Source organism: Aotus nancymaae, unplaced genomic scaffold (genome assembly GCF_030222135.1).
Source record: "Aotus nancymaae isolate 86718 unplaced genomic scaffold, 86718_ANA_hifiasm-v0.15.2.pri h1tg000019l, whole genome shotgun sequence".
Lineage (NCBI taxonomy): Eukaryota > Metazoa > Chordata > Mammalia > Primates > Aotidae > Aotus > Aotus nancymaae.
In genome coordinates this window covers 16,097,711-16,112,698 of record NW_026988431.1, presented here as the reverse complement: position 1 = coordinate 16,112,698, position 14,988 = coordinate 16,097,711, and the positions used below count along the sequence as shown (strand labels likewise).

Genomic DNA, 14,988 nt, shown 5'->3' with positions numbered 1-14,988 from the left:
TTTGTATTCCCAGAATGGATGTGTTTAGAACCCGTTTAAACTCTTATCATCTTGGCAGAAAGGTCACATGGAAAACACTTTATAATTTACTTGGTGGCTTTAGTCATTTACATTTACTGAATGTAAAACTATAATATAAAATATTAATATCAATTACAAATGAATGGCATCCATATTTTTCTCTTAGGGTTTGTGATGGGAAATCAGACACTAGGTTTCTCTCTATACCCTGTCAGAGTAATATCTGTTTTCAGGACACAGGGAATCAGTTGAAGGTGGAGCTGGGCATTAGAAGACATCATCCTTTCATAAATAGGTGTCCATATCCAGCTTACGTTCCACAGTCTCTTGCTTTCTCAGATTTAAAGAAGGGTTTTCTTGGGCTGAGAGTTCTCCTACTTATTATTGACCACTTCTGCACACTGTGGTACTCTAAGCAATCTGGGAACTTTTTTTTTTTCCCTAGATGAAGTCTTGCTCTGTCACCCAGGCTGGAGTACAGTGGCACGATCTCAGCTCACTGCAACCTCTGCCTCCCGAGTTCAAGAATTCTCCTGCCTCGGTTTCCCAAGTAGCTGGGATTACAGGCGCGTGCCACGATGCCTGGCTAATTTTTGAATTTTTAGTAGAGACAAGGTTTCACCATGTTGGCCAGTCTGGTCTCAAAGTCCCAGCCTCAAGTGATCTGCCCACCTTGACCTCCCAAAGTGCTGGGATTTCAGGCACAAGCCACCACACTTGGCCCAATCTTGGAACTTTAAAGAGCCTCCATTAACAAGACAGAAAGGTATCACACCAGGTGTGAGTGCTGCCTTTGGAGGAGGGCAGTGACTCATTTTCTAACAATTATTCTTAAACCTAGGGGGAAATGTAGGACAAAAGCTGCTGTAAGGTTGACTGTTCCAGAGATTTCCATACCTTAGCAATCTAAAAATGACACTAAAGATCAGAGTTAGGACTTTGAAAGACTGCCGTGCATTTGACTAAATTTTTGGCATTTACCTCCAACTTAAGGAAGCCTGCTGATCACCAGAATGCTTTTGGTCTTAACCCAATCTCAACTTTTACTTGAGTGGTTATCTGTGGACACGAAGTTAAAGTTGTTGGAAAGAGTGTCTTCCTGCTGAGGTGGAAGGAAGGATTAGTGACTGTTGGGGAGGGCTTCTGAGGTGCTGGGGCTGGTACTGAGCGCTTACACACAACATTTCATCCAGTAATTACACACCCTGGAAGATGGCAATCATCTTTTTTTTTTTTTTTTTAAAGACAGAGTCTGGCTCTGTCACTCAGGCTGGAGTGTAGTGGTGTGGTCTCGGCTCACTGCAACCTCCGCCTCCCAGGTCCAGCGATTCTCCTGGCTCAGCCTCCTGAATAGCTGGGATTACAGGTGCCCACCACCACGCCTGGCTAATTTTTGTATTTTTAGTAGAGATGGGTTTCACCATGTTGGCCAGGCTGGTCTTGAACTCCTGACCTTATGATAAGGCGGCAGTCATCTTCAAAGACAAAACTGGAGGCAAGAAAGTTTACTTATTTGCAGCTGGCAGATCACAGAGCAGGGATTTGAACCCACTTATCTCCTCTTCCAAAACTTAAATCCTGCCTTCTGGGAAAGGTGGCACTGCCTGGGTTGGACTTACCTCTTCTTAGTTTTGTTCAGGTAAACAGCTGGGGAGAGACATGGGACTAGGTTTTTGCACAGTAGTAAATTGTAAAGTTTATAGAGGCTGTTCTTCTTCATTATCTTACATGATCTCCAAGTTAACTGCAGAAAGTGACAGTGCCTCTGGCTCCCCAGCTTCTGAAAATTGAGGACTAAGCAGCAGTGGTGGTGTTGGAAGGCCTGGAGGCCAGGCTTCTGTTTGGAAAAGGAACTGAGAGTGAAATCTTCCTAAGCGTCTCCCTTATTTCCTTAGGGAAGGGTTCTTTTCTTGAGATTGGCAATAGGAGGGCTGCTTTCTCCCGGGTCGGCAGGTGCTGAGAGATGGTGGTGGCCAGAGAAGGGTAGTAGAGGTTCCTCCCCTGTGGGAGTCTCATCCTGTAGGTAGAACAGGACCTTTTGCCTGCCTTTTCTTCCCAAACCCCATCCTTCATTTCCATTCAAAAACTGCATGAGCCTAGAGGCAGTTTTTGAGACTTAAGAAATATAAAAACTGGCGGGGCGCAATGGCTCATGCCTGTAATCCCAGCACTTTGGGAGGCTGAGGCAGGCGGATCACCTGAGGTCAGGAGTTCAAGACCAGCCTGGCCAACATGGTGAAACCCTGTCTCTACTAAAAAATACAAAAATCATCTGGGCATGGTGGTAGGCACCTGTATTGCCAGCTACTCGGGAGGCTGAGGCAGGAGAATCGCTTGAACCCGGGAAAAGGAGGTTGCACTGAGCCAAGATTGAGCCATTGCAGTCCAGCCTGGGAGACAGAGCAAGGCTGTCTCAAAAAAAAAAAAAAAAAAAAAAAAAAGTGGTTTGTTCATTCTGAAAGAAACAAAGTTTATCCTTCAAAAGGAAAGAAAATGGCCACCTCGCTTCACAGATACTTCTTAAATCTCTCCCTTCTCTACTTTTCCTGTTTTCCAAGGGGAATATAGCATTAAGCATAATGCAGATTTTTACTGTGAACAGCAATACAGTCCCCGATTGCTCGTGAGTTCCTCTTTTTCTTTGTTTTAGATTGATGAAGGTCTGCTTGGACTCTGACTCTCCTCAAGATGTTAATTATATGTTTCAAAAGTCATGCGTTCTGCTAAAAATCACTTACGCATAGCCTTGGAAATAGAACTGGAGGCAGGGAGTTGCTTCGGGGTGCAGAATATTGTTTTGGAGGCCTTGGGAAATAAATCTTGAGTTAGTTCATTTACCACCAAGACATATTTAGTCACTGTATATAAACAAAAGAAGTCACAGTGTGCTTGGACATTATTTGTCCCAGATGGAGTTTAAACTTGGCTCATTATACCGCACTGATGTCATGGTACATAAACTGGCTCTGAATTCAACATGCATAGAATCGGCTGTGTGCTTGTATGTGCTGAGGGCGTGCGGGAGGAGGGGCGGGGCTGGCTGGAAAATCTTTGTCACATTTTTCCTTTGCTCTCTGTGGAGACTAGTGTCAGTCTTGAATTTGGACTTGGTGCAGAATGAGGGAAGAATTGGAATAATCTGTTCATTTGTACAAAGTCAGTATGTGTATGTCCTCAAGGCTGCAGTTCTTCCAAAACCAAGAATCTAAGTGTGCCAGGCTTTTCAACAGTTGCTTAACAAAGCTCTAGTAACTCAAATCTAGAAAGGAAAATCTTAAAAGCATTACATTTTTAAAGAGCATTTTTAGTCTGTTTGCCTTAAAGTCTTAAATCTGGGCAATTTCTTTAAACTTTGTAATGGTCTCAAGTATCCCCCTGTAAAATTCTGTTTTCCTGGATTGTATGGTGGACAGCATCTCAGAATGGTTGCTTAAAAGTATATAAAAAGGTGACCAAATTTAATTCTTCTGTGTACTTTGAGAGGGCAGCTTGTGGGTCAGAAAACTGAGCCAGAGAGGGTCCTTTCCTGGACTTCTGAGCACGTAATAGGAAATTTCCACATACTGTGGTGTTACTTTATTACGTTTTATTACTGGCTTTTGTTATGATAGTCTTAATTAGAAGCATTTCCCAGTAATTCAAACCATTTTGTAGATGTAAAGGGCTTGGATTTCAGAACTTCTGTGAATGGATTCCTGTAGGAGTCCCTCTTGTTGCCGGCACGCGGGGAAGCTGAGCAGATGCTGGAATGTGAGTGCGATGGGAGGTGAACTTTTAAGGAGCACTCAGATGTTTACGAAACAGAAAATCTACTCAGAGGTGAGAACTGGCTGGTTTTAGATTTTATTGAGAGCATGAAACATGGCAGATTTTGGTAAAAATTTTTTTCTTGAGACTGTAATTTTACTTAATGGAGAGACTTGTCACTGGTGGGAATTTGAAGAAAAAGAAGCTGAGGGTGGAAGCCTGTTTCAGGGAGGAGCACGTGTTTCCTAGAAGAGAACTTGTCTTGCCTTTGGGGATGTTCCTTTGACCCAGTTAACTGCCTTCTCTTATTTTAGCAGTTTTTTGGAATTACCTTCATGTTGCGTTGATACGGTGAAACCCACACCTATTAGAGGAGAGGAGCGAGGGTATGAACTAGGTGAGCATGCATTTTGGTCAGACAGACAGGGCTGGAATCCAGTCACTTTGTAGTTTTGTGACCTTGGACAAGTTGCTTGTCTTCCTCAAGCCTCAGTTTCCCCATTTGTAAAATCTAGTTAATATCTACCTGGCATGTGACAGAGATTCAGTAAGTAGTAGCTGTTTCTTAATCATTATAGAAAAAAACCTGGAAAAAGGAGTTGATAAAGTAGCCTGCATCGTGTTGGATTAATTTCACAGGTGTGATATTGAGGATACAGGTTTTGAACCTTCTGTTCTTTGAAGAAAACAGTATTAAAACTTATGGAGTGGTGGAATATTCTTACTCCTTAGTTTGAACGGTAAGAGTCCTAAAGCCCAGGAAAAACCTAAACATATTTGTCATTTATCCTGTGGGTTGTGTTGAGCAAGGGGGAGCTTCACCTACAGTGTGTGCCCGTGGCCCTTGGTCCCCAGTGTTTGTTTAGGTCTCCTTGGGGGCTTCCTGGTATTGTGTATTATTTTTCAGTCAGCTTGGGATTCATGCTTCAGGTAGGGCATGTGAACAGGATGAGGCTTATGTGTTTTTTTCTTTTTTTTTGAGACGGAGTCTCCCAGGCTGGAATGCAGTGGCATGATCTCAGTTCACTGCAACCTCCTTCTCCCTGGTTCAAGCGATTCTTTTTTGTGCTGTCACCCAGGCTGGAGTGCAGTGGCGTGATCTCAGCTCACTGCAAGCTCTACCTCCCAGGTTCAAGCGCTTCTTCTGCCTCAGCTGCCCGAGTAGCTGAGATTACGGGGGCGCGCCACCATGCCCAGCTAATTTTTGTATTTTTAGTAGAGATGGGGTTTCACCATATTGGCCAGGCTGGTCTCGAACTCCTGACCACATGATCTGCCCACCTCGGCCTCCAGAGTGCTGGGATTACAGGCATGAGTCACAGCACCCAGCCTCTTGCTTATGTTTTTAATTGGAAGACATTTTCCTTGCGTGTATTATTACCACAAAGATAAATATTGGTCATTCACAGCCCATCACTTCCCTTTTCCTGATTGGGAGAAAAGAGGGGACTCAAAAAACAAATATTAATTACTTTTCAGTTTTGCCTGAGGCCAGCTGTGGTCTGTGGCATACAGACTAGGGTCTCAAAGGTGTGTGTGGATGGACAGTTTGGGCCTGGGGGTTGGGAGGAGCTTGTTGATGGGGAATCTTGTGGGAAGTGTGGCTGGGGAGTGGGCAGTGGGAGTGTACGTGACCAGAAAATAGTAGCATGAGAGATAGGCGGTAGTACTCTTCTCATGTAGTCAAGGGTCTCTTTTAAAGTTATTAGATATTCCTGGATAGAATCCTGAGTTGCGTGGAACTCTTCTGTAGCTTTTAGATTGTATCATTTTCCTCATTAAAGAATTTCCTCATTATCCAACAGGCCAGGATAAACAGGCCAGGTACGATGGCTCACGCCATAATCCCAGGACTTTGGGAGGTCAAGGTGGGCGGATCACGAGGTCAAGAGATTGAGACCATCCTGGCCAACATGGTGAAACCTTGTCCCTACTAAAAATACAAAAATTAGCTGGGTGTGGTGGCACATACCTGTAGTTCCAGTTACACGGGAGGCTGAGGCAGGAGAATTGCTTGGACCCAGGAGGTGGAGGTTACAGTGAGCTGAGATCGCGCCACCATACTCCAGCCTGGGCGACAGAGCAAGACTCCGTTTATTAAAAAAAAAAAAAGATACCTTTTGGATAATCATAAATGTTGGCTCCAAGGGAGAAATGTTCATTTATACATGAAAATAAGCTTCACAAAGTATGGCCAGTGGAAAAAACTCTAGGAGTGAAATGGGATCTCCTCTCTGATATGGTTTATATCTTGATTGTCTGAGGATTGGATTTAATGCTTCAAAATGCTGCAAGTGTAATGTTTCCCCTTTGGTCAGTTGGTACTATTCTCTCAGGTGAAGCTTTTTTTTGTGGGGAGACAGTCTTGGTTGCCCAGGCTGGAGTGCAGTTGGCACCAGGCACCATCACGGTTCACTACAGCCTTGAACCCCTGGGCTCAAGCGATCCTCCTGCCTCAACCTGCTGAGTTGCTAGAACTGCAGGAACCCACTACCACACCTGGCTAATTTTAAAAATTATTTTTGTAGATATGGAGTCTTACTATGTGCCTGGGCTGGTCTGAAACGCCTGGTCTCAAGTGATTCTCCCCATCTCAGCCTCCCAAAGCACTGGAATTACAGGCATGAGCCGCTGTGCCTGGCCAGAAGCTTTTTTGATGGACTGATACATTACCCTGATTGCTCAGCTGAATGACTGGTGATTTTTTTTATTTGAGGCATAAATTAGACTTAGTAGTCTTAGATACTATTGACACCTGGTTAAACAGCCACCCAAAATTTAAATTGCCAAAGTAGCCTTCCTTTTCCTCTTTTAGTGGGTAAAAAACAGAGTTAGCTTTAGATTTATAACTGCAAGGAAAGATATACCTTATTTCAGTTCCCCTGTTATGTAAAGAATTCCCATGATGCTGTGTTTGCTCAGTTGTATTAATTGTAACTCTTGTTTTATTGTTTGCAAGTGGACTTTGCAACAGTGGCCATTTATTTTTTATTAAGCCTTGATAAACTGCCTTCTGTGTATTTCCAGCTTCTTGGTTCACATAGCACTAAGGGTTTTGAAACAGATCTGATGAAGCAATAGTAGCTTAGAGGATGCTCCCATGATTTGATTAGCATGGTTCTTCTTAACATCTCTGGAGAAAAAAAATATCAGTAGTTAAAATCGTTGTCTTTATTTTCTCCTCTGAAGACTTTGTGCCACATGAATCAGTTTAATGCTGACTCGGGAAAAGAAGGAAATGCTTAGCGAGTAGACAAAAATGATGAGGTTTGGACAGTGATGTTCTGTTTCACATTTTATATTAAAGACGACTTGTAGCAGTTATTATGTTTCTGCTTTGTGGCTGGGGAGAGGGAGGGAGGGAGGGAGAGACATTGCCTAAGGAGCTGGCCAGGTTGTGACTCATGATCCTCAGGGCTGCGTGATGCAAGGCCTTCTGCCCCAGCCCATTCATGTCTGATGTCAGGACTGGTCATTGGGCTGCTGTGTGTCAAACTTATTTTTATCTCTGCTTTATTGACAGTGGAGGGTGGTCAGCCTCCCTCGGTATAATAATGTTTTCTTTTAAAATATTCAGTGCCAAGATGAATACGGATTGTTTAAATAATGACTTCTGCTCTACTAAGAAAAATTGTTATTGGGACACAGGAGATTTGTCTGGTTTCTGAGGTAACTTGGTAGATTATAATCTGGTTGCTGTGGCTACTCAGCAGCAATGAAAATTACATGAACTAAACATTTGGAGGCAGGTATTTTCGTAGGATGCTTAAAAGCCGGTTACCTATCATCTTTCTCCCTGAAAAAAAGGGATGAGGGGTTGGGAATTGAACTCAGTAAGCAGAGGGGGAGGCGTAAGTGGACCTTAGAGGCTGGATGCCTCTGGGTCGTTCTTTGAAGTGTGGCCTGGTGCAGTGACCGCTGAGAAACTGTTACAGACACTTTTTGTGCAATATGATAAGCAGGTAATGTGACAATCTGGGCATGTCCCAATTCAGAAATCCTTTTTCTTGCCTGGGACTTTCCATAATGCTAGTGAATTGTATTTTCAGAACCGACATTTAGGACACATTGTCTGACAATTATGAGCGTGGTAGAAGAGAGTATATGACTTTGGGATAGTCACAGAAAATCTAGGACTTAGAGTCTTGGCATCCATTGGTTCCCCCGTCCCCCAACTAATTAATTCCATGGGCATATATTACAGTCCTATCCCTAGAGCTTTAAACACAAAGCAAATGGTTTCTGCTTTATTACAGTGATGCTAGAATTGGTCTAAGGACCTTTCAAAAGACATGGATAATTGTCTATATTGAAGTGTTGTCTTCTTCCATTGTAGCTTTTATATTGTATATTTATGGAAAAATAAATGATTTTCATATTAAAGAAATGACTTTAAAAGCTCCTTTTCAAGAAAACAACAGAAATATTTTAATCATTCTAGAGATCTTGAAGGAGTTTGAGTTTTTGAAACAGTACAATGTGCTTACATTGGTGATAATTTAAGTACTGAAAACTCAAAGATTATTGACAGTTATTATACAGGAAAAATAAACTGCCTTGAAATAAGTGTTATAATTCAAGATAATAAGAAGTACCAGGGATAAAGCTTAGGCTGATTTTCCCTGAATGATCCTGTTTTTTCCAGTTAATGTATTTTCTGTTTAAAAATTTTTGGTATTCCAGCAGTATCATCTGGATGAATTATTACAAGAGGCAAAATACATGGATATTAACGATTGAGTTTTTAAAGATGAAATGGCTTTGATCTCAGTTTTACAAAACAGACAAATTATAGTGTATACAGTAAATAAAGTTGACTTTTAAATTGCATCTTATGAAAGCTTAATTTCTAAGCTAATTATTTGCAATAGGTTTTTTTTCTTTTAATGTTTCATGATGTTCATTCATTCAGTGAAAGTAGTTATTGAGTACATAACTTATTATATGCCAGCCATGGGGCTAGATAGTTGGATGTTATCCTTATCATGCTTAGATTAAGGCAGACAGTAAAATAATTGCTTAATTAATTGCAGTTGTAAATTCTAGGAAGAAGTACTAGAGCAGAGTGGCTAATTTCTGTATTTTTAGTAGAGATGGGGTTTTGCCATGTTGGCCAGCCTGGTCTTGAACTCCTGACCTCACGTGATCCACCGGCCTTGGCCTCCCAAAGTGCTAGGATTACAGGCGTGAGCCACCGTGTCCGGCCTACCTAACTATAGTTTGTAAAGTTTGGATTATGTCCTTTAACTTGTATTTAGATATCAATTAGTGATTATTTTCCTTTGATTATCCTTTGATTAGAACTATTAATAAAACTACGAAGCTGTTGACAGAATGTACTTTGCTATTACCACTCACGGTCTAATCTTGGAAGTTGTCTGCTAATATTTAATATTTATGTTCATATAAGTCAAACATTGACTTTAAACATTTGAGTATTTGGTGGGGCCTATTTATAATATTCATTTATTTAATACTGTTCATTATTGTTTTAAGATCCTATACACAGAGTTTTTTTTACAAAAATTTTTCTTGTAAATTTTTTTTGTTGTCACACAATAGAATCATATAATCCAGATCAGCAATAGACACTTGGGAACAGTATGCAACACTAGAGCAGAGTGGCTAATTTCTGTATTTTTAGTAGAGATGGGGTTTTGCCATGTTGGCCAGCCTGGTCTTGAACTCCTGACCTCACGTGATCCACCGGCCTTGGCCTCCTAAAGTGCTAGGATTACAGGCGTGAGCCACCGTGTCCGGCCTACCTAGGCCAAACCTCATTGCTAGATGCAGCTTTCCTCTCTAAGTTAGCTTTCTGGTCTTCTTTCTTCTTTAAATGTAGTTTCCAAATCTGTGACAGAGAAAAGGGAATTGTGCTTTTCAAAGTTAAGTTTTCTTCCAATGGAGTTTTTAAGGTTATATAGCATCATAAGCAATACAGGAGAATTCACTTAGCTAAATTCGAATACATGTACCCCTCCAACCCCCATGCCCCCAAATTAAACCAGGTTTAAGACTTACATCTAAGTTTTGTGTTTATAAAAGATTTTGTGCCATATACTTCCTGTCTTGTATATAAATTTAGGTAATAACACTTGAAGACAAATCCCAGATGTTCCAGTATTAAACCGAAATGAATGTCTTGTTTTGGCAGGTTATTCTCGTTCAAGTTAATCCAGGTGAGACTTTTACAATAAGAGCGGAGGATGGAACACTTCAGTGCATTCAAGGTAAGGATATTTTTGGTACATATTCTAATCAAAGATTTTTTCTTTATTTGAAGCAAGTAATGTTTTCATATGTATGTCTACGTATAATTTTCTAAAGTATATCTTGGATACTCATTTTCTTTTTCGTCTGTCAAAAGGTCTCAAATATGTATTATGATGTTATTCAAAGGATATTTTTAGTGGTAAAATCTGTATTGGGTATCTGTTGGTTAGTTATCGCTAAGTAACAAATTATTCCAAAATTTGGTGGCTTATAACAACATTTATTATCTCACAGGGTACTATTGTAGGAAGTTTCCTACAGTTACTTGTTAAGTGGGCCTTTCCATGGAGAAGCCTAGGGGGATTATTTTATGGCAGCTTCAGAGCCAGTAACTAGATGACATGAGGTAGCGAGTAGGTCCAGCCCAGCCTCAAGAGAAGAAATTATGAAAGGGTGTGAATACCAAGAGGCAGGTCTTTGTGGGGCATCTCGGAGGCTGACCAGCACAGTCTTCTACTCTTTGGGGCCCGATGATTCATGTTCCCCCCAAATGCAAAATGCCCCCTCCCAAGATCTCCAAAAGTCTTATCCCATTACAGGATTAGCTCAGAGTTGAGAATCTTGTTATCTAAAGTTCCAGGTGTAGGTAAGGCTTCTTGGGTGTAGTTCTTTTAGTAGAGCTCCTAGGACACTTGTAGTTTGTATACTAATGCCTCTTCTCTCTAGTTCACTTGGAAAGAAATGACTTAGGTACTGTGATCCATTGTGTAGGAAGATCAACCTAGAGCTGATCTTATGATAGCTCTTTCTGGCAGTGATTGGGATTATGAGGTAAATGGTAAATTGGCATGCAGTTGATCAATATTAGGTTATTAACTGAACTCAAATCTGATTAGAGGCTTTATTATTAATACCCAAGCTTGCTTACCAATATATAAACAAACCAGGAGAAATGCCCTTTAGTTTCAGTTTCCCATGATGAGCTGCATAGAAACTTTTTTTTTTTTCCTTGCATAATAGTAGAGCATGTTGGTTTGTACTTTTTTTTGGTACCTATAAGAACAAAAACTTAGAAAATCTTTCTTGAGAAATGAGTATATTTTTAAAGATTGAATGCTAATGAGTTTTAATCTAAGTTACTATGAAATGGTTTAATCATTTTTATGAATGGTTTCTACTCATTGGATTTCTGTGTTGTGTCCTTGGAATTGTAACACATTTAAAATCAAAACCTACTCTCAGTTGATGAACAGAATGGGGAAGGAAGAGAAATATTTTAAAATTGTATGGAATGTAGAGTCTTTCAGTAGTACTGTAATAAACGGATATTGTGAGCAATTAAAACCTCAGAATCCTACAACCCTGTATCTTAAAAAAAAAAAAAAATCATGCTAGAAAAACTAGATGGAAGTCACCTATATGGAATGAAGCTGAGGTTGTCAGTTCAGTAGGAAAGCTATTAAGCCTCTGGTTATGGTAACATTGGAGCCCCATTAATTGGCTGGTAGACTGTGTCTGTCTACAACTGAGTATGTTTCATAGAAGCTATAAAAGCAAATCACTTAGTGGATGAGCATACATAAAATCTACTTTTTCATTCCACCTGAGTTTACTTTTTGGTGTCTAGGGAGTGTGTGTGTGTGTATTTTGTGTGTGTATTTATAGATGTATGTAATTTCACTGAGCTGGCCTCTCCCCCACATTTTTCTTTTTTTAATCCATGTTATAACTGGTGCACTTTGCAGGAAATGTTGCAAGTATATTGCTGTCTTCACAATGGGAGCCTTGTATTTATTCATGATGATACCTGGAGATAAGTGACACGAACACTCCTTCCAGGGATTTCAAAAATGCCTTTGACTAAAAGAGAATTGTGGAGACATTTATCTTTGGCTCCCTCCAGGCTTCCTATTCTTTGTTCTCTTCTGAAGTCTCAGGTACTACAGTTATCTTCATTTTGGGGAGTGGTGGTACCTGGCCCAATTAATTGAAATGGCACAGGACAGAATGAGGAGAAGGACCTGGAACCAAGTGCTTTGCTAGTGTTTCGGAAGCACTGGGGCAGTAGGATGAACTGCAGAAACTGGATGGAAAGTCAGCCCAGCAGGCTGAACCCCACGTTCAGACTCATTGACTGCCACTAATGTATAAAAGGCAGTCACTCAGGCAAAAAATAAGAAAGCCTTTTTATGAGTTCCAGTATGATTTAGTGAATGCTTCACTCCAGGCGGGTAGACAATAGCAGCATACAATGTGGCAATGGGCAGTTTATTTGTAAATTCCAACACAAGTTGCTATGTCCTCCTCACACTCCCAGTGATTAACGACATCTGCACTGTTGCTAACATTTATTCAGCTTAGGCTGTGCTATGCATTCTTTCCTTCAGTGAGTGTGTAGTTACACATAAGGAAGCTGAGGCCTGTAGAAAAGTCACATAGCTAGACAGAGGCAGAGTTGAGTTTACTTCCTTAGTATGTCTGATGCCGGACGCTGAGTTCTGGTTCTGTGGCTTTATGTCAGAGAGGACTCTATTCTCTCGACAAGAGCCAGGTTAAGTTCCTGTTCCTGGAGTAACAGGATTCTGAGCTGGATACCAGGATGAGTACTTAGATACTGAGAATGGGACAGATGGTTTGCAGAACGAAAGTGAATGGTGGAGACTGAGCTTGGGAATAAGCTAGGGATGAGCGGCTGGGTGCAGTGGTTTATACCTGTAATCCCAGCACTTTGGGAGACTGAGGCAGGCAGATCATGAGGTCAGGAGTTTGAGACCAGCCTGGCCAACATAGTGAAACCCCATCTCTACTAAAAAATACAAAAAATTATTTGGGTGTGGTGGCACGCACACCTGTAATCCCAGCTACTTGGGAGGCTGAGGCAGGAGAATTGCTTGAACCCGGGAGGCAGAGGTTGCAGTGAGCCGAGATTGCGCCACAGCATTCCAGCCCAGGCGACAGTGCGAGACTCCGTCTCAAAAGAAAAAGAAAAAAAATGGCTAGGGACGAGCACTTTGTTAACAAAGTAAGATATACTTTTGAGGGTTGACTAGCAGACAGTGTGATGCAAGGAGTATTGGTTTAGAACTCATTAAATTATTTCTGCCCCAAGTCAGGTTTGGGTTGAGAGTTGGGGTGTCTCAGCTTCCAGGTGGGGCGTCCAGCTCCAAGTGTCCTTGGCTGGGGTAGGGGGTGGGGGCTCCAGCTCCAGGACAGTGGGAGAGGATTGGTAGGTACAGTCAGAGGCAGTTCTTTGCCATTTAAAAACCTATTAGGAAGGAATCTAAAAATGGTCACATTGTAATGGAAATTTCTGAAAGATGTATTTGTATTTTGTTAGGCGTTTAAGAGATCAAAACTCTACTTTGGTTCTTTCTCACTGGCCAACAGGTGGGAGGTGTTTTTTTAAATTGATGGCAAGGTATGGGCGGTGGTGGTGGCCTTCCTGGAAATTTTGAAGTCATACTCATTGCTTGTGCCATGGTTGAAACTGTCAGCGTAATAACTTTGCTGTTTTAACACTAGCCAGCAGATTAGGGACTGCTTTGCGGGGATTTCAGGTAGGGAGTGAGAGTTGGTTGCTGGGCCCTCCTGGAAACTTTGAAATCACATTGTATGAAGTCAGTCCTCTTTGCTTGTAATTGACCTTATTAGCCTAATAATTTTATCTATAGGACATTTACGACACCACTAGAAAGACCTCAGAAGCTCATTGTGATGTCATTAAAAGGCAGCTTGGAAGTCCAAAGCAAATTGATATAGAAGAATATGGGCTAGGTGTGGTAGCTTACACCTATAATCCCAGTACTTTGGGAAGAAAAGGCAGAAGGATTGCTTGAGGCCAGGAGTTACCAGCCTAGGCAATAGAGTGAGACCCATCTCTACCAAAAAAAAAAAAAAAATTAGTCAGATGTGGTGGTGCATGCCTGCAGTTCCGGCTACGCAGAAGGCTGAGGTGGGAGGATCGCTTGAGCCAAGGAGTTTGAGGCTGCAGTGAGCTATGGTTGCACCACTGCACTCTATCCTGAGACTGTCTATTAAAAAAAGAAAGAATATGGTTACTCTTGGAAAGAAACAAAATTTTGTTTTTATGAGAATGTCCTTGGTGATAATGAAGGAAGAAAACACAGGAAGCATACAATATGCTGTGAACACAGATTCATTTCTAATGGAATATTTCTCAGTATTTTCCATGAAACATGAATCATAGGTCTTGAAGAGGCCACAAAAGGTCATAGTTTATTCTCACTTGGGGGCAGCCCATACCTATGATATCCTAGATAAAAGATTTATTTTCTCTCCACCAGATCAAAGTTATAAAGAGCTAATTGTTAGGAAAAAAAGAATCTTAGCAATCAATATGAATTTTGCCTTTGCTTCAATTCAGGAATTAATAGAGGGCACACTCGGGTCTCTCCCATTATTTTCATATCTGTGTCTGGGCTGAGGGGCTGGCAATGCAGCCTTCCTTCCTGTCTACACATGCCATCTTTTTATCTGTTCCCCGTGAAATCCTCCAGCCAAAACAAACATCATGCTTCCTTTAAGACTTTAGGCCTGTCTCTTCTAAGAATCCTCCCAGACCAACTGTCTGACTTTTCCCTGAATTCTGGAGGAGCAGATAGAGGTAGCTGCTGTGGAGCAGGTATAACACTACACAGTCTGGTCATATGCCCAGACCTTTCCTTAGCTCTTGAATTGCATGTGAATTCAATAGTGACAGGAAGCAGTGCTATCTTCACCCTGCTCCCCAGGCACGCAGCTTGAGCATAGTTACTGACTGGATTCCTGACTGGCTCTGGTATTACATTCAAGCATGATGATTTTTCTTTTATATTTTACGATTCTGATGGCAGTTTAAAGATGTTCAGTTACGTGCTTTTAGCAGTCCCTAAATCTCGATAGAAGGACTTTCAAGTATCAGATTGCATTGATAATTGAAATTAATACATTTCCTTTAGAGAAACGTGTAAATTCCAAAGAACTTTTATAATGGCCCTACATCAATAC

At 41.3% G+C, this 14,988-nt stretch overlaps 1 protein-coding gene across 3 annotated transcripts in view; it reads left to right on the top strand.

Moving 5' to 3' along the window:
• The window catches only part of FNDC3B (fibronectin type III domain containing 3B), a 371,599-nt gene that overhangs the window by 89,131 nt on the left and 267,480 nt on the right, over positions 1 to 14,988 (top strand). For all 3 annotated transcript variants that reach the window (XM_012466702.2, XM_021674622.2, XM_064378642.1), the window contains exon 3: positions 9,923 to 9,998. In XM_012466702.2, coding sequence (XP_012322125.1) covers positions 9,923 to 9,998 — 76 coding nt within the window. The remainder of the gene's footprint in view (positions 1 to 9,922; positions 9,999 to 14,988) is intronic.